This window comes from Symphalangus syndactylus, chromosome 3 (assembly GCF_028878055.3).
Source record: "Symphalangus syndactylus isolate Jambi chromosome 3, NHGRI_mSymSyn1-v2.1_pri, whole genome shotgun sequence".
NCBI lineage: Eukaryota > Metazoa > Chordata > Mammalia > Primates > Hylobatidae > Symphalangus > Symphalangus syndactylus.
The window spans coordinates 6,810,382-6,831,592 of record NC_072425.2 but is presented as its reverse complement, the minus strand read 5'-3'; the positions used below and the strand labels follow the sequence as shown (position 1 = coordinate 6,831,592).

Here is a 21,211-nt window from a genome sequence, read left to right as displayed (position 1 = left end):
GCTTGCCCTGTGTTCTCTCCATCCTGGCAGATCCTGACGGGAGAGGACTGGAATGCAGTGATGTATCATGGGATCGAGTCGCAAGGCGGCGTCAGCAAAGGCATGTTTTCATCCTTTTACTTCATTGTCCTGACGCTGTTCGGAAACTGTATCCTTCTGTGGGGCTGGGGCAGAGGGTGGTCAGTGCTTGGCCCTCCTCTTCCCCATGGCCGCCACGTGGATCCCTCCAGGTGGACTGGGGGCCATGGATGTGAGAGGTGCATTCTCAGAGTTGAGTGCAGATGGAGAACATTCTGCAGGTGGCCGGAGCGCAGGGGTCTGGAGGCTTTGGGACTCAGCTTGAGGGAGCATGAGCTGCTGCGTGTGGGGGTATCCAGAGGTGGGTGTGGGTGTGGCCAGCAGCAGGCCCAGGACGGACTCTGAGCAGCAGTCGGGGAGCCTCACGCTCTGGGCAGGTGGGTTTTTGTTTTCACTTTGATTTAATTGTGTACTTAGATTTTGGCACTGGGCTTTAAAAAGGAGCCTGCTGATACCATCCCTTTTGCAGAGAAATGTAAGGAAAGGTTTTCTGTGGAGGCTGTCAGTTGGGCTGTTTTCAGGACCTTGAGTCAGAGCGTGAGTCTGTGGAGTCAGGGCGAGCCCAGCCGCCGGTGGTGAGCTCTGCCTCAGCCAGGGGCCATGATAGGGACAGGGCTGGGGCCAAGGAAGATCTGGAGGGAGAACTACAGTGTTTGTGGTATAGGCGAGGGTGAGGGCTATGACAGGCAGTGTGAGTGTGGGTCCCCCCTGTAGCTGAGGTGGGAAGTTCAGGCCTGGGAGAAGTGTCTTTGGTTCTCAAACTCATCTGGGCATCACAGTCCCCTGAGGGATGGTAAGCCTGGATTCCAGCCCTAGCCCAGGGTGTCAGAGGCAGTGGGGCTGGGCTGGGGCCTGAGAATGTGCATTCTCACAGGCTGCAGTGGGAGCCCATGTTTCTGGTCTGGGGACCCCACTTTGAGAACTGCTGTGACAGAACACCCCACAGGGCCCCAAGGAGCTGGAGACAATGTCTCACAGTCGACCTCCTAGCTCTGCTTCTCCCCCGACCTTCTCACACGTGACGGCCATTCCACCCCGTCTGTCTGTCCTCGTGTCTGCCTCACTGGTGCCGGTGCCATCAGTGCCCTTGCGGACTTCACCTTCTTTCCTGTCTCCGTCTCCCTGGCTCCTCATTCCTTGCTCCGCCTCTCCTAGGCTGGCCCAGCAGGGGCCCCCTCTCTCAGCCTTGTTAATCATGGGGTGGTCCTTAGGCTGCAGCTCAGGTCTTGGTCCCCAGAATGGGGGATCCAGCCTTCCTGGAAAGCTGAGTGTGAGCCTAGGAGGGGCTCCAGAGAGCCTGAGGGGGCAGAGTGTCTGCTTTGGAGATGGGTGGCCCTGGGGCTGGCACCGGAGGCACCAAAGAAAGGCAGCCACCGTTGTCAGAGAGGGACAGAGGCCTCAGACAGGACAGCTGGTGTCCAGAAGGAGGTGCCTTTGCCTCAAGACAGAGCAGTGGCCAGTGGTTCGCCACAGCTGAGTCTGACCCTGACACTCAGGCCAGGCATGCTGGCCACGAGCATCCCCCTCCCTGTCCACTCAGCATCACTCCTGCTGGATCCCAAGGGGCATGGCCCTTGGTCCTGCTTTCTGGGCATGGAAAGGCCTCTGAGGGTGTCAGTGGCTGTGGCTGGTGCCTGGAGGTGTCAGCCTGGCCTCGGTGTCCTGCCCTGTGGGCTCTGCTGGAGCTCTGCGTGGACTCGCCTGTGAGGCTCTGGCCTGGGGTATGCGCTCCCTTGACCCCCAGGGAGGGGGCACCTGTCCAGCCAGAGAGGGACCTGACCTGCCAGGGTCACTGCTGTTGGCCTCATACAGAACCAGCTGCTACTCGGCCTGGCAGAGGCCAGTACCACAGGGAGAGTGGCTGTAGCCTGGGCAGGGGTGAGTCACAGGCCTGTGGTGAAACGGGCTCGATCACGTGGAGTGCAGGGTTCTAACGGAGGCAGCTTCCTCTCGCCACAGATGCTGTGGCGCATTTGGCAGCATCTGAGTCACTTTTGGTTGTCAGCACTGATGGGGAAGGGCTGATGGCCTCAAGTGGACAGAGACCAGGGGTGCTGCCTGCCATCCCATAGAGGATTGCCCAGCCCCAAATGCCAGCAGGGCCCGGGCTGAGAAACCTGGAGTGATAAAATGGCCAGGAGGGCACCTCCAATGGCCAGGGTCTGGAGGGGCAGATCCAAGTCACAGCCGGGGTCCTGACTATGTCAGGGTGGTTCTGGGAAACCATGCAGGGGCAGGGAGGTGAGCGTTCAGGAAAAGGCAGCTTCCAGTGATGGGTGAAGAGTTCCTTTTGCAAAGAAAAACACCGTGACGGGACAAGGACCTCCAAGGAGGAGGCCGCACACCCCAGGTGGTGCCTGTGCCGGGACCTGTGGCAGGTGCTTCCCTCTGGGCCTTGGTTTCTTCATTTCTAAAAGGTGGGGCAGCACCTCACACTGGGCTCCTGGGAGGTCAGTTGAGGCAAGGTGCAGTCCCAGGAACCAGATCATGCCATCTCCCGTCTCCATGGCCTGACGTGAGTCTTGCGATCTGGATGGGGGATGCCGCAAGGAAGAGGCCCCAGGACACCATGTGGGAAAAGGAAATGGAAAGGAGGGGAAGGTAGCACTAGGCGGCATCTGTGGGCCTAGAGCTTGGGGCCCAGCATGTGCTGGCCACAGGTGGGTTTGCAAGCTTGTGGTTTGTCTGAGGTGGTCTCTGCTCACAGGACCCAGAAGGCAGTGGAGCCCCACCTGGAGCCTGTGGAGTAGGAGCTGTTTGTGGGGAGGCTTCTTGTTCTGGCCGGGGCTTGGGGAGTTGGGAGCACAGCAGGCAGACCATGGGCCCTTGTTAGGAGGCAGAGGCAGATGGCTGCAGCACAGCCTCTGAGCTTTGCGCCTGCACAGTCAGCCCTAAAGAGCTGGGTTGGGGGAAGAGGCTCAGGTGGGCATTAGGGGAGGCTGGGTGGTGGGAGGCTGAGCAAAGGAGGGATTGGCAGAGAGGCTGGAGGTGAGGAGGGAACAGGGGGCTGGAGGGCCTAGTGGCTGGGCTGGAGTGCGTCTGGGGATGGGGCCTGGGGGAGCTGGTAGGTGCCAAGGGAAGGAGGCTGGAGGCTGGTTGGGATCTGGGGAGATGGGGGAAGCTGCAGTGTGACTGTGGGGCCATGTGGGACAGAGGTTCCCTTCCTCAGCTGGACCCAACCAGACACTCTGCTGAATGTCTTTCTGGCCATCGCTGTGGACAACCTGGCCAACGCCCAAGAGCTGACCAAGGTAGGTGGGGACCGGGAGGGGCTGGTGTCAGCCCATGTCACTTGAATGTGGATGCAGCCAGGAGGAGTCTGGGTCCTGGGTTAGGGCCTCGTGTCCAGGAGCGTTGCCTTGGGTCCTGGCAGGCAGAGGCTGGTCTGTCACTCAGGGGCTGGAGGCTGAAGCTGAGGATGCAGGGAGAGCCAGAACCCTGAAGGCAGATGGACAGGCAGGCTCTCAGAGAAGCCAGCACCGGGAAGAACGGCCTGAACGGCAGGGTGTGCTGGGAGCAGGAGGGGCCTGAGCAGGAGGAGCAGCTGGTGGCCCTGTCCCAGCACAGCTGTGCCACAGTGGGACAGCTGCTGCTTCAGACAGTGCCCAGCGGGTGCCATTTTAATATTCAGCTCATCCCTGAGCCTGGTGGGGGATGCGATTGTACATGTCTCCCTCTGTGATATCCCTCCGGATGACACAGCCCCCACCTGGTCATGCTTTCCTCAGCCCTGGACACTTGTAGTGTGGCCACCTGCCATCTCAGTCAAAGGCGTGTGTGTTGACTCAAGCCCTAGCTCCTGGTAGAGGTGGTGCTGCCTTCTGGTTTGGTGTGAACCACGCTGCAAACGTCCCACATGCATGCTCTGCACGTCAGCATGTACCTGCGTGTCACCGTGTATGTGTCACTGTGTGCCCTCTTCTGCCTGTGCACCATCCCTGGACAGGTGTCTGCATGCACCTGTGCATGTCTAGGGGTCTGACACAGTTCCGTCACTCCAGTCCAGTGTCTCTCCATGCCTTCCCTGTTCCGGGGCTAAGAGAGGCAGGTTCAGGATTTCTGTCCGTGGGCAGCAGAGATGCAGGTGTGCCACAGAGCTTCTCCAAGAGTGAGTGCTGTGCAGGTGCCCCTGCTACCCCCAACCCAGCTCTCCAGGAGGGGTGTGGTCCATGTGGTGTGCCAGCTGCAGCCTGAGCCTCCCTTTGCTTCTGCTTAGCCCTCTTACTCCCACGCCTCCAGACCTGGGCCATGGCCATGCCTGGGGGCCCGGATTCCTCCCTGGCATGCTGGTTTCTGGCTTCTGTCTGTTCCTGTCTTCAGCTGGGCCGCTTGGGTTGGGGGAGCTCAAGCCCCCACAGTGCTCTCCTTGGTGCCGGGGTTGCCTTGGAGCCCGGGGCCCTAGCTATCCTGGGTGGGCTGCACTGGAGCGCTGGGGCCCCACTGTCTCTTTTAAGTTCTGTCATGAAGGAGGACGCATGGAGGAAGCCATGTCCTTGGGGCCCTGTGTCCACATATGTGTACCCTCATTGGTGGCCCCCTTTTGTGTAACTGGCCTAATTTAGGAATTTCTTCTCTGAGAATCGGGGCCACTGGGGGCCTGTCTGTGTCTGGCTGTGGGCATTTTTCTGGGCTGACCAAGAGCCCCAAAGGTTATGACTCGACCATCCCCTTCCCTTATATTCCCATAATACTCCCACAAAAGTATTACAGCACTATGTACTTTTTGAAGCGAGGATAAACTTGAATTTGTTTTAGACCTTCCAGGGGACTTTAGAACACTCCCTGGAGTGACTGGCAAAGACCCTGCCCCAGAGGGTGGGAAGCTGGATGGAGCCGGATCCGTGAGGAGGGACCTGGGTGTGGGTGTTTCACGCTGGGTTTGGCTTTGCCTCCTCTCTGGGCTTGAAGTTTGAAGGTCTCTTCTCTGTGGAGGGAAATTTGCAGGCAGCTAACAAGGGACTTAGTTTTTGCCAGTGTTGTGCCCCGAAAGCAGATTCAAAGACATTTTGGGAACATTGGCAATGCTAGCTCCCAGGGGAGCCAGGTGGGTCTGGGCTTCAGGATTTTGAGGAAACAGTGGTGGCCCCAGCAGTCCAGATGGGCGACATGGAAGTCATAGCTTCCATTCTGAGGCCTGTGGTCTCAGCCCAGAACTATTGATCCGGAACCCAGGTGCCAAGCACGTTGGTCTTGTTTAGTGACTTAGGGTCAGGGCCAGAGGGGGCAGAGGAAACTGCACCTGCCTGCACATGGGCACATGCCCAGCCCTGAGGGCAGGAGCCATGTGAAGTTGAGGGCCAGGCACTGCAAGTGGTCACCCAGGAGTGGGGGAGACAGGGAGAGGCTTCTCACAGCCACAGCTGGGGACATGGGGACAGACATGGTCTGCTGGCTCCAAGTAGAAAAGCTCAAAGGTGGTGCGTGGCCCCACTGGACACCCTCCTGGTGGCAGTGCTTATGGGCAGTGCTGGGTCAGGACTTAGCCACGGGTGCAGAGCCTCTTGCCCTTGCTCTTGGCTTTGTTCAAGTGTGACAGATGCTCCTGGGGGGACAGGTGGGACAAAAGGAGGGACAGATTTGCATTTCAGTGGGCAAGTTTGAGGTGCCATGGTACAGACAAGCTGAAGGCCAGGCGTGGTAGCTCACACCTGTACTTCCAGCACTTTGGGAAGCTGAGGTGGGAGGATCACTTGAGCCTGGGAGTTCAAGAAAAATTAAATAAAAAAAAATTAGCCAGGCGTGATGACACGTGCTTGGAGTCCCAGCTGCGTGAGAGGCTGAGGTGAGAGGATCACATAAGCCTGGGAGGTTGAGGCTGCAGTGAGCTGAGATTGCGCCACTGCCCTCCAGCTTGGGTGACAGAGCAAGACCATGTCCCCCCAAAAAAACAAATAACAAAAAACAAAACAAACAAATGGAAATATCCAGGCAGTGGCTGGGTACCTGGGTTAGAGCTCAGAGTAAGGTCAGGATAGCACAGAGGCGAGGCCGTCGCCTCCAGGGAGACGGCACAAGCAAGAGGGCACTGAGGAAGGAATCCCAACGACCATTACCTTTGAGTCATAGACACAGAAGGGGAGGCCATGGAGAGCACCAGAGACAGCTCCTGTGGAACAGGTCGTTGGGGGCCACATTCACTCCGGGCTTGGCTGCCCGTCTCCACTGGATAGAGAGCAGCACTGTGTATTTTTTGAGGCCCTTGGAGGAAGAGCTGATGGTGTTAGAGTGGCTATAGCACTGTGAGGGGAACTGGACATTTCTCTTTGCTCAAACAGGATGAAGAGGAGATGGAAGAAGCAGCCAATCAGAAGCTTGCTCTGCAAAAGGCCAAAGAAGTGGCCGAAGTCAGCCCCATGTCTGCCGCGAACATCTCCATCGCTGCGTAAGGCTCCTGGGAGCGGATTGTGGGGTGGCAGTGGGGCTGCTGCAGGGTCCCATGGCTGGGCCCTCCCCAGGGCACCCCTTCCAGAGGCTTCCTCAGAGGGCCCCGGCCTTGGCCGGTGAGGACACAGCCCCTCCTCGGAACTGGGATGAGAGCCCAGGGGCTCCAGGGCTTTTTCTCAGTATGAGCAGGGCCTTGTCTCTGCCATGATATTCACTCCCTGGATGGCCTCAAGGTGGCTCCAGGCCCCTCCCCAGGCAACTGTGTATCAGTTAGGGGAGGGAGTCAGTAAGTTAATTTTATGCACAGCTTTTCGGAAATTTATTTTATGAGCCAAGAGATTCTAGGTGATACCTGAGCAGTCCGAGAGACTTACTGCAGTTTCCAAAAATATCTCTGCAAGTGTTTGGTACTGGGATGGATGTTAGAGGAAGTTATTCTGGCGAAAACTGTGTATTCCACAGAAGCACATTTGGAGGTGTTAGGGGCTTTAGAGTTTGGGCAAAGTGTCCAGCCCAGGGCCAAAGGCTGCACTGAGCCGAGCTGTGGGGAGGTCAGTCCCTGGGAAGGGAGGCAGGAAAGTCTGGCCCATGGCCTGGTCACAGGGTGGGCCACAAGAGTGCAGAGATGCCCCTACTGGGAGGTTGTTCTCTAGGCCCAGCTGAATTTAGCTCTGGAGCCGCCAGCTCCGTCTGGCTGCATGCCCACCCCCCACACCTCCCATTCCCCGTGCTGATGGGCAGGCCCCAGCTCTTCAGCCGGCCACCTGCCCTGCTGTGAACACGGAGCACAGGGCCGGGTGCACCCACAGGTACATCTGTAGTGACGTGTGTCTGCACTGCTGGGTAAGCATGCTGGCATGTGGATGAGTGTGCTAGGTATGTGTGTGTGACGTGTGTCTGCACTGCTGGGTAAGCATGCTGGCATGTGGATGAGTGTGTTAGGTATGTGTGTGTGACGTGTGTCTGCACTGCTGGGTAAGCATGCTGGCATGTGGATGAGTGTGCTGGGTACGTGTGTGTGCACTTGAGAGTTGCACAGTGAGCATGTATGTGAGTGCATGTGCTGAGTGTGTGCACACCCATACCAGCCCTGATCCTGCCTGGAGGACACCAGAAAGATGGTGTTTGCGGAGGACCTATCTCTAAGCCTAGCAGAAAATGCTGGTCTTTGGGGCAGAAGCCGCTAGAAGAGGCTGCAGCCCGCCGGGGACTCAGGCAGGGATGAGAGGGGCCTGCAGGGGAACTTGGCAGCTGTGGACACGGTGGCCATCACACAGAAGACTGCTGAGGGCTCAGTCCTCAGTTGTTTAATTTCGATCTTTCATTGTCTTGGCCAATTCGGTTATTTGGTCCGTTAGTTATTTAGTCCACTTAGTTTGGTTACTTGGTCCGGGGGTTGCTGCCAGGGCTGTGTGAGCTCTGCAGGTGGGTGGTCTGCAGTAGAGGGGGCGAGTGGTGTTTTCAGCCCCTGGCCTTGCACAGGCCTCGTGTTGGTCTCCTGAGGACTTGCCTTCTCTGCTGTTCCTGGAGGTGAGCACTTGTTCCTTGACCCCTGCTGCCTGCCGGCCCTGCCTCCTCCTGGGGGTATGGGAGGGTGTCCACTCCCATCTGGCCTGAGACCTTGCAGAAGAGGCTGCCAGGTCCCTGGCAGTCATGGAGCTTGAGGCAGGCTGCCTGAAAAGGAGGCTGGGCGCTCTTCCTTATCTGCTGCCCTGTCCTGGTTTGGAGACACTGCTATGCAGAAACAAGGCAGTAGACTGGCATCCTTGGGCACAGGGTACATCGACACCACCTGTTGGCCTGAGCACCACCCTGATTCCTATGCGAGGAAAGAGCTTCTTTTCTCCTGGGGGACCCCTAGGTGTTCTGCCTCACGGCGGGTCTGGAGCCAGGTGTCAGCTGCGGTGCCAGCATCCTCAACTCAAGCAGGCTGCAGCCCTCACACGTGGCAAGGGGCGGCCGGCCCAAGCTAGCCCGAGGTGTCCAGGCGTCAGCCCCCATGGTCCCTGCCTGGGGTGCAGCTGTGGGCCCTCATCCTCTGTGGCATGTCCTCAGCCCACCGGTTGCACATGACAGCCAGTCTGATTTCCGCCACAAGAGACCCTGCAGGAGTCAACCTTGAGGGGTTTCCTTCCAGGAGGGCCCTGCACCTGGCGAGGCCTGGCCCTGCTGCTGCTGTTTGCATGCCTGTGTTGTGCTGAGACCTCCGAGGGCTGAAAGCTGTCTGTCATCTGTCCTCGTCTGCTTCTTGTTCTCCTGGTGGGACGAGCAGCACTGCCTCCTGCCCTGCTCTCATTTCCAGCACCTTGAGCTGCTGGGCTGGGCAAGAGCAGTGCCCTTGAGTACCCTTCACCCTGCTCCTGCCCCCCACAGCTGTGCTGCATGGTCTGCGGAGCGGGGCCAATGCCGGGCTTGGTGCCCTGGGTGCTGGGAGGACTTGGGTTTCCTTGGTGTTTGAGAGGCTCTCAGTGATGCTCTGTTTGGCTTGACACAGAGGTGCCAGAACCTGCCTCAGAAGGGCGCCCTAGTGTGTCGCATGCAGTGCTGTGTGTATCCTGGGCCTCAGGTGACAGCTGCTTGAAGGGACACTAAGGTGGGCCTCAGGTGACACTGCTTAAAGGGACATGTCTTCCTGGTTCTCTGCTGGGTCAACCTCATCCTCACATGGATTTCTGAACACTGGCAGCCTGCAGAGTAACACTGATACTCACACACACACACATACTCACAAATACATATAGGCAGGCACACGCACAGGCACACAGACTCACATACATACTTATACACAGGTACAGACACACAGATACACAGTCACAGAAGCACACAAAGAATCATACACACAGACTCACACAGACACACAGACACGCAGACCCACCCTCACAACACTCACAATCTCACACATTCAGTTATAATCATCCCACACTCTCAATCACATACACACACAATCTCACACATTCTCACACACAGTCTCACACACTCACACAGTGTCACACTCACACACCCTCTCACACACACATGCCTGTTTGCATCCAGAGCCTGTGGGCAAGTAAGCTGGTTTGACTGCCCACAAAGGCAGAGACCTTGGCCTTGAGAAGGAGGGGCTGCAGCCCACCTGGCCCTCCCCTGGGAAGTTAATTGGAGGGAAATGGCTGTAAAGGGAGCTTTGGTTTCTTTCTGTTGGTTTTAGAAAAGCCTTTGAAAGTCACTTGGAAATGGCTGGAGCTGCACCTAAAAGGAAGGTGGGTTGGGTGGGGTGTAGCTTGATTTGCCCTGGAGGTGTCCTGGTGGCCCGGAAGTGCCTGGGTTGCAGCCTGGGGAGCCCTGGGGCTGGAACCAGAGTGGGGTCTAGGTGCTCACCGGGAAGGCAGGTGGGTTTGGCAGCAGGGCCCAGGCGGCATCTCCAGAAAGGGCACCCTCACCTCCTTTGTTAGCCTATGCTGCTCCATCTTGAGGGCCAGGAGACAGTGTGGTCAACCTCCCGCCGCAGGGTGTAAGGGCACCCTCGCCTCTTTTGTTAGTCTACGCCGCCCCATCTCGAGGGCCGGGAGACAGTGCGGTCAGCCTCCCACTGCAGGGTGCGGGGGGCTGTTTGGAACTGCAGGAAAATCGGTGTTGGGTCTTCCCAGCCTTACTGCCTGTCCTGGATAGTGTGTGCTGAGTGATGGATGGGCCCCCGAGCTAATGGCTTCTGTCTTCCAGGCATTACAGGGTTTGCTGTCTCACTTCAGTCTCACTTTTCTGCATGTGTGGAATTGGTTCTCAACTTCTCTTTCACCCCGAGGTCTCGGCTGGTGCCCGTCTGACGGACGCGTCCACGGCCTCCTGTCCAGATGCACATGGCAGCCTGCGCCTACACTGGCGTGGCTCTCAGTGTCACTGGTTCTCTCAGAACTCTCTCTCTGGTTTTCTCACTTCTGTCTGTTCTGTTTTTTGCATGTGCAGTTTTGTAAAGCAAGCTCGAGGTACTGTATCTCGCAGCTCATCTGTCTCCAGCGTGAACTCACCGTGAGTCGCTCTGCTATGATATTCCATCCATGGCTTCATGATAACTACATGCAGACACCTTCCTTCCACTCCTAACTCTGCTATCTCACCGCAAGTCATTCGCTTCATGGGGCAGCTCCAGGCCAGGCTTCTGTGGCCTGAGCGGGGAATGGTGGGCTTGCTCCCTGACGTCCCACAAGTCCTGCCACGGGGTCAGACCCTCTGTGCTCAGCCCCTCCTCCTTTCCCTCCTGGTCTTTTGTCTTTTTGTCTGCTGACTGTTGTGTCCGCTCACTCCGGTGTCTCGAGTGTGTCTGCTTCTCCTGAGTGGACTGGGTGTCATGGGCTCAGGTCTCCTTGTGGTTCCCGTGAGGTCAGGGCCCTGTGAGCAGGCAGAGCAGAGAGTGCTCTTTAGGGGCTCACTGGGGATGTTTATGGGTCCTCCTAGGCCTCTTACTTGGGAGGGACTGTGTCTGTGATTCTCAGGAAGTCCTTGTTCTAGCAAGAGCAGAGAGCTGTTGTCCACTTGTGAAACTTACAGTAGATCACCCAGGGCGCGAGGCGGAGACACGGAAACTCCAGGGTGGCCCTCCACGGAGTGACTGGCTGGCCTTCCCCTCGGGCAGCTTCTCATGGGGAAGTGCTCATGGATGGCTGGTCCTCAGGGGCTTCCCCTGGAGGGCAAGGCCAGGCCCCGCAGGTGAGGGGTCCCTGAAGTGGTCAGGCCACCTGGCACCTGATGGAAGTGGCCAGGTGTCCTGTCTGTGTCCTGATGGTGATGAGGCCCCTGCTGCCCTTGCCCCCCCTGCCTGGTGCTTCCTTACTGGTAGCCAGCATGGAGCTGGGCTCAGTCTTTCCACGAGCACTGTTTGCTGCTGGCTGTCAGAGGCACTGATGTCTCCTGGGGCAAGAAAGCATGCTGGATCCTGAATCCATCTGCAGGGTGGAATAAAATGTAAGATGCAGATGGTGGCTGGGCGCGGTGGCTCACACCTGTAATCCAGCACTTTGGGAGGCTGAGGTGGGTGGATTCCCTGAGCTCAGGAGTTCAAGACCAGCCTGGGCAACACGGTGAAACCCTGTCTCTACTAAATACAAAAAATTAGCCGGGAGTGGTGGTGGGTGCCTGTAGTCCCAGCTACTCAGGAGGCTGAGGCAGGAGAATTGCTTGAACCTGGGAGGCAGAGGTTGCAGTGAGCCGTGATCGCGCCACCGCACTCCAGCCTAGGCAACAGAGCGAGACTCCGTCTCCCAAAAAAAAAAAAAAAAAAAAAAATGCAAATGGCAGGTATCCATGGTGTCACACCAGGGCTGCTTCATATAGTCAGCAGTTCCGGGTTGTCTGAGCCCAGAGACCTCAAAGCAGGGCCACAGAGCGCCTTGAGGCCACTTCTGAATCCTGCAGTTCCCCACAGCACCCGGCTGAAGCATGGCTGAGCCTTCCTCCCTGGAACAGCTGGGTTGTGCCTACCAGCTGAGGCCAGGACACAGGGGTGCCAGTCATCCATGTGACCTCCTTAAAGAACCCTTTTAAACCAGGACTTTCCTGGATTAGTCACCAGCCACACTTCACTCTAAGTTGGTGTGGATATGTGCCAGATAGAGCAAGGACAGAGACAGCGGCCAGGGGAGGTGCAGGCTGACTTAAGACACCATGCAGAGAGGCCTGGCACGCAGATTCAGAGACCTAGGGGATACCTCCAGAGAGGAACCTGGTGGTACTGGCCGAGTGAGGTCAGATGCAGACAGTCTCTGGTGATGTTAGGGCCGAGAGCAGCAGATAGGCGTGGAAGGAACAGGCCAGGTAGAGCCAGTGGGGCTGCAGTGGGGCGGGCAGGTGCCCCTAGCGTAGGTTGCTCAGCATCTTGCTCTGCCTGGGTAGTCGCCAGGGAGCCTGCCAGCCTGCCAGCGCCCTCAGTCCAGCAGACAGCCTGGCCTCTTCCTGCTCCAGGTGTTTCCTGGGCAAGAAGGAGCCACACCTGAATGCAAGGGTGACGGCAGAGATATGTGGTCTGGAGCCCACCCCACCTTCACACAGACCCTGTGCCTCTGCATGTTCCCCATGGTCCTCACTGCCTGTCTTTTTAGAACTGCGATGCTGGTCCCCAAAATTCACGGCTTCATCAGAGCGGGCCACCCTGCTGACCAAGTGGCTCAGAGCCCAGGCCCCTCTCGGGCACTGGAGTGGACTGGGGGGCTTGAGGCAGTGAACAGCCTCCGCCCTCACAGGGCTCCTGTGCCTGGTGCAAGCCCCTGGGGCTGCCCTCTGTTTTACACCACTCAGCACTGTTGGCAGTAGAGCCCTTTTGTCTTGGTCCCTGCTGGGGTTGGTGGGTCCTCTGTGGGTCAGTTGTAGGGCACCCCTGGGAGCAGGGGCAGCACAGTTTCAATGCATCAGGGATACAGGTCAGGGCCTGGGGCTTCAACTGAGGCTGGGGTTCTGTAGACGGCCCCTACAGGTAGCCCTGCCTGCCCCCACCCCATCCAAGCTCCCAGGCGAGACACAGACACCACACTTCCGCTTTCATTCGTGCAAAGTGCTGCCCCTGGACGTTGCTCCCACTGCAGCCTGGACTTCTACAAAGGGGCAGGATTTATTGTTCACCTGCCTGGGGTGGGCCGGCTGCAGGGACTGGGCTTTCCCACATCTGGCTGCTCTGTCTTTGCAGGTCAGAGTGGTGCTCAGCGGCTGAGGGCCCCGGAGCTGGTGGCTGCCGGCCTGGGCCTCTGCAGGCCGTGGTTGTAGCCTGTGCTGTTAGTGCAGTTGGGGTCTGGCCAAGGACTCATGTCTTCTTTAGAAGTGTTTTTCCTTTTTGCCCTTGGCTGTGTCTGATCCTGACTCACTGTGGGACCCTGAGCAAGTAACATCCTCGCTCTAGGCTCAGTATCTTCATCTGTGAAATGGGGACAAGAGTAGCACCTGATTCTTGAGGTGGTTGTAAGGACTGGATGAAGTGGGCACTGTGCCCAGAGCACCACGTGGCAGTTGCAGGACACAGATGCCATGGCCCTCGTTGGTGTAGTGACTACTGCCGCCAAGGCCACCCAGCAGCCTTGGAGGCTCCGGGGCAGGCCTCTGGCCTCAGATGAGGTTTCTCCCTGGCGATGGTGGGGCTTAGTATTGGGATAATAAGACCTTATCCAAAGGTGGTCTTACTCAGCAGAAGGCCCAGAATGCAAAGGGCTTCCTGTGCACTCTGGGCTATGGAGCCCCATGTGTGATGTGTGAATAGAGGAGGTGCTTGGGCCCATGACATTGGAGTAGGGGTCAGGGCCTTCGGTAGCCCATGCAGTGAGGTCTGAGCCTGGACCACTGGCCATCCCTGGTGCTGGAGGGCTCCGAGGACCATGTTCTGGCTCTGCTCCCAGTAGAGGGAGGGGCTCTCCAAGAGAGGAGGGCATTGGTGGCCACAGGAGGGGGCATTTCCAGCTTCAGACCTGACTTCTGGGCTCCTGGTCACTGAGCCAGGGGGCAGCTGCGGGGCCGCGGCTGACCACCTCGGGGACTGGCAGAGACTCTGCGTTTGCTCCTGAGAGGGCCAGGTGCTCCCTTGGCTGCTGTCTGCTCTGCCCCAGCACCTGCCCCCTGGGTTCCCTGGCAAACAGCCTTTTCACCTGGCTGGTGGCCTGCCTCCTGGAGGTAGCGTTGGGGAAGTGCCTCTGGAGAAGGGGCTGCGTGTCCCGCCCTTCCTGTAGCAGCTGTGCTGGTGCTGGAGCAGGGGCCAGCTCCCAGGGAGGCTGCAGGGCCTCCCTGGCTCCTGTCTCCATCCGTCCTGCCCTTTGTAACATGCCCTTCCCTCCCGCGGTGGCCTTCCCGGCCAGCCGCCCACTTACCTGCTTGGCCTGTCTGGTGCATTCCCACTGTCCTGTACCCCTTGGCCTCCTTGAGCCCCCCAGGGTCCTCCTGACAGGCTGGTGCTGTCACCTTGCGGGTCCTGTGGGACACCGTGGGGAGGGCGGGGCTGAATTCGGTTCCCTTGGGCGTTCCCCCACCTGATCCGCGTCCCCCGAGGGGTGTGGGGGCTCCCGCGGCCACGCCTCCCACCTCCCTGCGCCATTGCTCCATTGCTGTGTGTCCATTGTGGCCTCCCTGGAGAGCGGCGGGCGGGCGGCCGACGGGGCCGCGCTCACCGCCAGTCTCTCCGCAGCAGGCAGCAGAACTCGGCCAAGGCGCGCTCGGTGTGGGAGCAGCGGGCCAGCCAGCTACGGCTGCAGAACCTGCGGGCCAGCTGCGAGGCGCTGTACAGCGAAATGGACCCCGAGGAGCGGCTGCGCTTCGCCACTACGCGCCACCTGCGGCCCGACATGAAGACGCACCTGGACCGGCCGCTAGTGGTGGAGCTGGGCCGCGACGGCGCGCGGGGGCCTGTGGGAGGCAAGGCCCGGCCTGAGGCTGCGGAGGCCCCCGAGGGCGTCGACCCTCCGCGCAGGCACCACCGGCACCGCGACAAGGACAAGACCCCCGCGGCGGGGGACCAGGACCGAGCAGAGGCCCCGAAGGCGGAGAGCGGGGAGCCCGGTGCCCGGGAGGAGCGGCCGCGGCCGCACCGCAGCCACAGCAAAGAAGCTGCGGGGCCCCCGGAGGCGCGGAGCGAGCGCGGCCGAGGCCCAGGCCCCGAGGGCGGCCGGCGGCACCACCGGCGCGGCTCCCCGGAGGAAGCGGCCGAGCGGGAGCCCCGACGCCACCGCGCGCACCGGCACCAGGATCCGGGCAAGGAGTGCGCCGGGGCCAAGGGCGAGCGGCGCGCGCGGCACCGCGGCGGCCCCCGAGCGGGGGCCCGGGAGGCGGAGAGCGGGGAGGAGCCGGCGCGGCGGCACCGGGCCCGGCACAAGGCGCAGCCTGCGCAGGAGGCTGTGGAGAAGGAGGCCACGGAGAAGGAGGCTGAGATAGTGGAAGCCGACAAGGAGAGGGAGCTCCGGAACCACCAGCCCAGGTGAGTCCGCGGCTGGGCGGGGTCAGGGAGGGAAGGGTTGGCTGGGGCGGTGCAGGCCCCAGCGCTGGCTGGGGGGATGGGGTCCACGGCGGGGGCCGTCTGGGCTGGGGTCTCTGCATGCCGTTCACGTGGAGTGGTGACAGTCCTGCCTTGCAGGGTTGACCTGTAAAAGGCTTGGCAGGGCGTGTATGCTCCGTAAAAGGCTTGGCAGAGTGTGTGTGCTCCGTGAACGCCAGCCGTTATTTAAGAAGGGAGGGCTTAAGGGGGAATTGTTGCGACTGGCTTGGAAAGAACAAAGTGGCCCTGGGAGAAGAAAAAGTTGGGGATTGCTGTGGAGGAAGGAGAGGCAGGAGGGCCCAAGGGAAGCCTGAGCAGGCCAGTGGGCTGGGCACAGAGCGGGCTGTGGGGGCCAGTCTGTGCGACCATGACAGAAAGAACCCCAGCTAGCCCAGCTTGCTCCCCGGGGCAGGACTAACCAACTCTGTGAGGGCCTGGGGTAACAGTGGTCCAGTGGCCAAGACCATCAGTCACCAGGTACCCACTGGCCACAAACCAACCAGAATACTTGCCGCTGGAGGCCCCAGCCCAGGGTCAACCCAGCCGCCGCCCTGTCTTTGTGTGTGGATGGGTCAGCCCCATCCCTGCCTTTCAGACTAAAGACACGGAGTTGTATAGGGTAATTTAAAAAACATACAGAATGCCAGAGTAGCAGAGCAGGTGGTCATAGATTTAGTTGGTCTGCATGGAGGTTTAAGGGTTCTGATTGATAGGATTTTGCTGATATGCATTATTATTATTATTATTGGAGACAGGACCGCACTATCGCCCAGGGTGAAGTGCAGTGGCACAATCATGGCTCACTGCAGCCTCAACTTCCCGGGCTGAAGCGATCCTCCCACCTCAGCCTTCCCAGCCTGAATAGCTGGGACTATGTGCACGTGTCACCACGCCCAGCTAAGTTTTTAATTTTTGTAGAGATGGGGTTTCGCCATATTCCCTAGGCTGGTCTTGAACTCCTGGGCTCAAGTGATCCTCCTGTCTCTGCCTCCCGGTGCCGGGATCACAGGTGTGAACCACCGCGCCCAGGCCTGATGTACATTCTTGATTGCAGGGAGCCACACTGTGACCTGGAGACCGGTGGGACTGTGACTGTGGGCCCTATGCACACACTGCCCAGCACATGTCTCCAGAAGGTGGAGGAACAGCCAGAGGATGCAGACAATCAGCGGAACGTCACTCGCATGGGCAGTCAGCCCCCAGACCCGAACACTGTTGTACACATCCCAGTGATGCTGACTGGCCCTCCTGGGGAAGCCACGGTCGTTCCCAGTGAGTATCTCTCTGTGCCAGTGCGGCAGGGCCCATCTTGTGCAGGTCCAGCAACCCCCATTCCCTCCTGCTCCACAGCAGCCACTGGGGACCCAGCCTGCCTCTCTGAATTGTTCTCCTGGCTGGAGAGAGAGTCCTTTGCTGTCAATATCTGTCCCTTGATGTCCTGTTGATTTCTAGTGCCCCAGAGATAACTGAGGTTGAGCTCCATTCTCCTTCCTTCCCAAAATATTTGTATGTTGCCAACTAAGTGCCAGATGCTGTGTTAGAGTGCTGAGAGCATAGTAGGAGGGAGACAGTCTTGTCAGGAAGACAGACCACAAAACAGGCACAACTCTTGATGGTTGCACAAAAGCTGCTGAGGACTCTGTCCACAGCCTTGACTGGGGCCGAGGGCGAGGGGCTGCAGAGGAGGAGGCTCTCCACTGCATGTGCCCATTTGTTCATGGGCCTGTGCCATCCCTGCTCTGAGGCTGCTCCCAGGCCTTTATTTGAGCTGCCTTCTTTCCTCCCCTTGCTCACTCACATGCTCGGAACATCCCCAGTGAGCAGCCTTTCCGTGCCTGCCTGTGTGCAGTCCCTGAGGGCACAGGGGACCAAGATGTCATTCCTGTCTTGAAACCTGTCTAATAGGGAGAGATCTGCTGGTTACAAATACAGGCCCTTTACGTGGTGGGGAAGATGCGTGGGCATTTCATGGGCATCAAGGAGGAGCCCTCCTTTCTTAAATACAGAGAAAAAAGGGGTAGAAGAGAGGCCATAGAAACAGGACTCACATGAATGCCAGCAGAAGCATTTAGGTCTTAAGCAGACCAGACGGACTCAATCAGGTGCCACCACATGCATGCCCATGTTTGCAGATGCATCCCCACACACAGACGTGTGCGTGCCCGTGTTTGCAGACGGATCTCCACACACAGACATGTGCATGCCCGTGTTTGCAGACACATCCCCACACACAGACATGTGCATGCCCATGTTTGCAGACAGATCTCCACACACAGATGTGTGCATGACATTCTCTCTTGCTCAGGTGCTCTCACCTGGGGCCTGTGGACTGGCGCACAATTCCAGGTATAACTGTGGAAGACACAGCCTCTTACTGCTCAGCCTCCCCTTTTCCTTTGCTTCCTTGGAGGAAAGTTGTCCTTGGTTCATTTTCTTGTTCACTTCCCATAGGCACAAGTGAGTCTGCCTGCCCAGCTCCCTCACCTGATTCTCTGTGGATCAGCTTGAGGATGAGCCTAGGGTCTCCACCTGGCTTTTATCTGCAGGAATCCAGGTGTGACTCCTCCCCAGGCTCCCTATGCTCTTCCCTACACCCCCGCTGGCAACCACTGATCTTTTCACTGTCCCTCTAGTTTTGCCTTTTCTAGACTGTCATAGGGTTGGAATCATACAGTATGCAGCCTTTTCAGATTGGCTTCTTTCCATTAGCAATATGCACTTAAGTTTCCTTTGTATCTTTTTGTGGCTTGACAGCTCATTTGTTTTATGCGTTGGATTAATTCTGTCTTTTGGGCGTACCACAGTTTATTTATTCACCTATTGAAGGACATCTTGTTGCTTCCAATTTTTGGCAATTATGAATAAAACTGCTATAAACATTCATGTTCAGGTTTTTGTGTGGACATAAGTTTTCAACTCATTTGGGTAAATACTTAATAGCATGCTTATTGGATTATATGGTAAGACTATGTTTATCTTTATAAGAAACTGACAAACTATCTTCCAAAGGGACCGTACCATTTTGCATTCCCACCAGCAATGAATGAGAGTTCCTATTGCTTCACATCCTTGCCAATATTCAGTGTTGTCAGTATTTTGGATTTGAGCTATTCTAATTAAGCGTGTAATGATATCTTGTTTATTTTGCAATTTCCTAATGACATATGATGTTGAGCATCTTTTAATATGCTTATTTGCCATGTGTATAATTTTCTTTGATGAGGTTCCTATTCAAATCTTTTTCCCACTTTTTATTCTGGTTGTTTGTTTTCTAGTTGTTGAGTTTTAGGAGTTCTTTGTATATTTTGGATACAAGTCTTTCATCAGATACGTGTTTTTGCAAGCATTTTCTCCCAGTCTGTGGCTTGGTTTTTCATTCTCTTAATGTCTGGTGTTTTCGATTGTTAAAAACAACTGATTGTGGTCCCTGTTATTACTTCTACTAGAAGCAGAAATCTAGGCTATTAGTTTTTATATGTTGATTATGTATCCTGCTACTTTTCTGAATCCTCAAATTGTTTATTAGTTTCACTGATTCCCCCTTTTTTTCCCAGATATATTATCAAAACTTCTGCAAATATACTTCTCTTTCTTTCTAAGTCTTACACCACTCATTTTTTTGTCTGATTTCACTATCAGATAACAATGGAATTACTGGGCATTACCTTGTTTCTGCCTACACTAAATAAAATTTTGGTTTGGGGCCTGAGGGGCGTGTGTGTGTGTAAAATTATGTTGTAGTATCCATTAGTTCTACTTCAGTAAGTGTTTTTATCTGGAATAGATGTTGAATTTTGTTGAACACCTTTTCAGCATCCATAGAGATCATATATTTTTTTCTCCTTAGATACGGGGATTTATAGTAATGAATTTTTTGATATGAAATATCTTTGCAATCTTAGAATAAATCCAAGTGGTTATTATATTTATTTTGTAATATGCCATTGGATTCTGTTTAACGTTTTTTGTAGGATTTTTGGATTGATATTTTTAAGCGAGATGTGTTCTGTAGCTTTCTTTTGTCACATTTGAGGATCATAAGGTTTAAATATCAATGACATAGAGTTATCTATTCCTTAACTTCACAGCTCCATTCCTGAAAATCAAATGTTCCAAAAGAGGGTCTCATTTCCACCCCCTACCACCTTTTTTTTTTTTTTTTTTTTTTTTTTGAGACTGAGTCTTGCTCTGCCACCCTGGCTGAAGTGCAGTGGCACCATCTCGGCTCTGCCTCCTGGGTTCAAGCGATTCTCCTTCCTCAGCCTCCGGAGTAGCTGGGATTACAGGCGCCCACCACCACACCTGGCTAATTTTTGTATTTTTAGTAGAGATAGGGTTTCGCTGTGTTGGCCAGGCTGATCTCTAACTCCTGACCTCAAGTGATCCACCCGCCTTGGCCTCCCGAAGTGCTGGGATTACAGGCGTGAGCCACTGTGCCTGGCCCCATTATTTTAAATGGTAAAACATTATAATGTGTTATGTATCAACTAAAAATTCATAACCAATTTTGTAAAATATAAAGCACAGTTAAACAATGAAAACTAATAAACAATCATAATAGAACATAAAATGCTTAGCATATTGTTTCCTGATTACCAGTTAAAATAGCTAGTAATAAGCAATTGCTTTAGATACCTCCTTTATTGAAACTTGTACTTTTCAAAAACATTTATACGATTCCCATAACGTACTGTGAACAAAAGTTCTCTGAAAAGGAGTTTGGAGGAAACAGGCTTTATTCTAGTGAACAGTTTGCAAACCAGGAAGATGCAGCCTTCCTTCTAAAATGAAGGCACATTCCGGAGGAGAAAGAGAAGGTTTGACATTTCCTGCCCAGGTTCTTAATCAAGTCCCTTTATGCAAATGAAGGATTCAGACTTGCTTGGTCTGATTGGTTGACACAGCTGAGTTCTGATTGGTCCATATAGCTGAATTCTGATTGGCTGAGGCAAGTGAACTCTGATTGGTTGGTTCAGGTGAGCTCTGAAAGTTCCCAGAGTTAAAAAGGTGTGTGTTTTCTGGGACCTCTATTCAGCATATGGCTGCTTCTCTCTGACTTAAATGTAGGCTCAGCCACTTGGGATCCATCTTGAAGGATTAGTTCTTTCAGGTTTCTTCACACAATCAACTGAATTTGGAATCCTGCCTGAGAGTTGTTCCCCACATTATTTTGTTAAAAACATTATATTGACTTTTGGGCATGTATACTTTTTTTTAATATAAATATCAGCCAGAAAAGCCAATAACACTGTAATGAAAGATATATATGTTTTCCAGAAGCATGGGCATTATAAAACTTGGCAGTGCTCTATTGGAAAATACTATCCAAGGATATATTCTGTGGGATATACCTGTTATTGGTTCATAAAAATAATTAGAATGTCTTCTTGTGCTCAAGGGTAGCTCATGTAGTATAGGAATTATGTGATCTTTAAATATTTGATAGAATTATCTTGTGAAATTGTTGCTGTCTGGTCTCTTTTTGTAGGGTAGTTCCTTTGTAATACCTCTTTTTCTGTATGGATGTTGGTCTGCTTAAACATTGTTGCCTCTTGAGATGAGTTTGGTAAATTATATTTTCCTTAGAAATTATCCATTTGATCTAGGTTTTCCCACTTATTTACATAGCCTTGAGTGGCTTAAAGTTGTAAAAATTTCCCTCTGTTTCAGTGTTTTTCCTCCTTGTCATTTTTGATCCTGTGTTTTTTGTGTTTTTCTTTTCTTTTCTTTCTTTTTTTTTTTTTTTTTGCAGATGGGATCTCGCTCTGTTGCCCA

General features: G+C 55.4%; 1 protein-coding gene across 4 annotated transcripts in view; it reads left to right on the top strand.

The window, feature by feature from the left end:
* The window catches only part of CACNA1B (calcium voltage-gated channel subunit alpha1 B), a 243,833-nt gene that overhangs the window by 130,394 nt on the left and 92,228 nt on the right, over window positions 1-21,211 (top strand). For 2 of the 4 annotated variants that reach the window (XM_055270114.2, XM_055270112.2), the window contains 6 exons: window positions 31-148; window positions 3,262-3,329; window positions 6,354-6,460; window positions 10,405-10,467; window positions 14,594-15,379; window positions 16,491-16,708. In XM_055270114.2, the coding sequence (XP_055126089.1) occupies window positions 31-148; window positions 3,262-3,329; window positions 6,354-6,460; window positions 10,405-10,467; window positions 14,594-15,379; window positions 16,491-16,708 (1,360 nt within the window). The remainder of the gene's footprint in view (window positions 1-30; window positions 149-3,261; window positions 3,330-6,353; window positions 6,461-10,404; window positions 10,468-14,593; window positions 15,380-16,490; window positions 16,709-21,211) is intronic. The other 2 variants (XM_063636690.1, XM_055270113.1) reach the window with 1 other exon arrangement.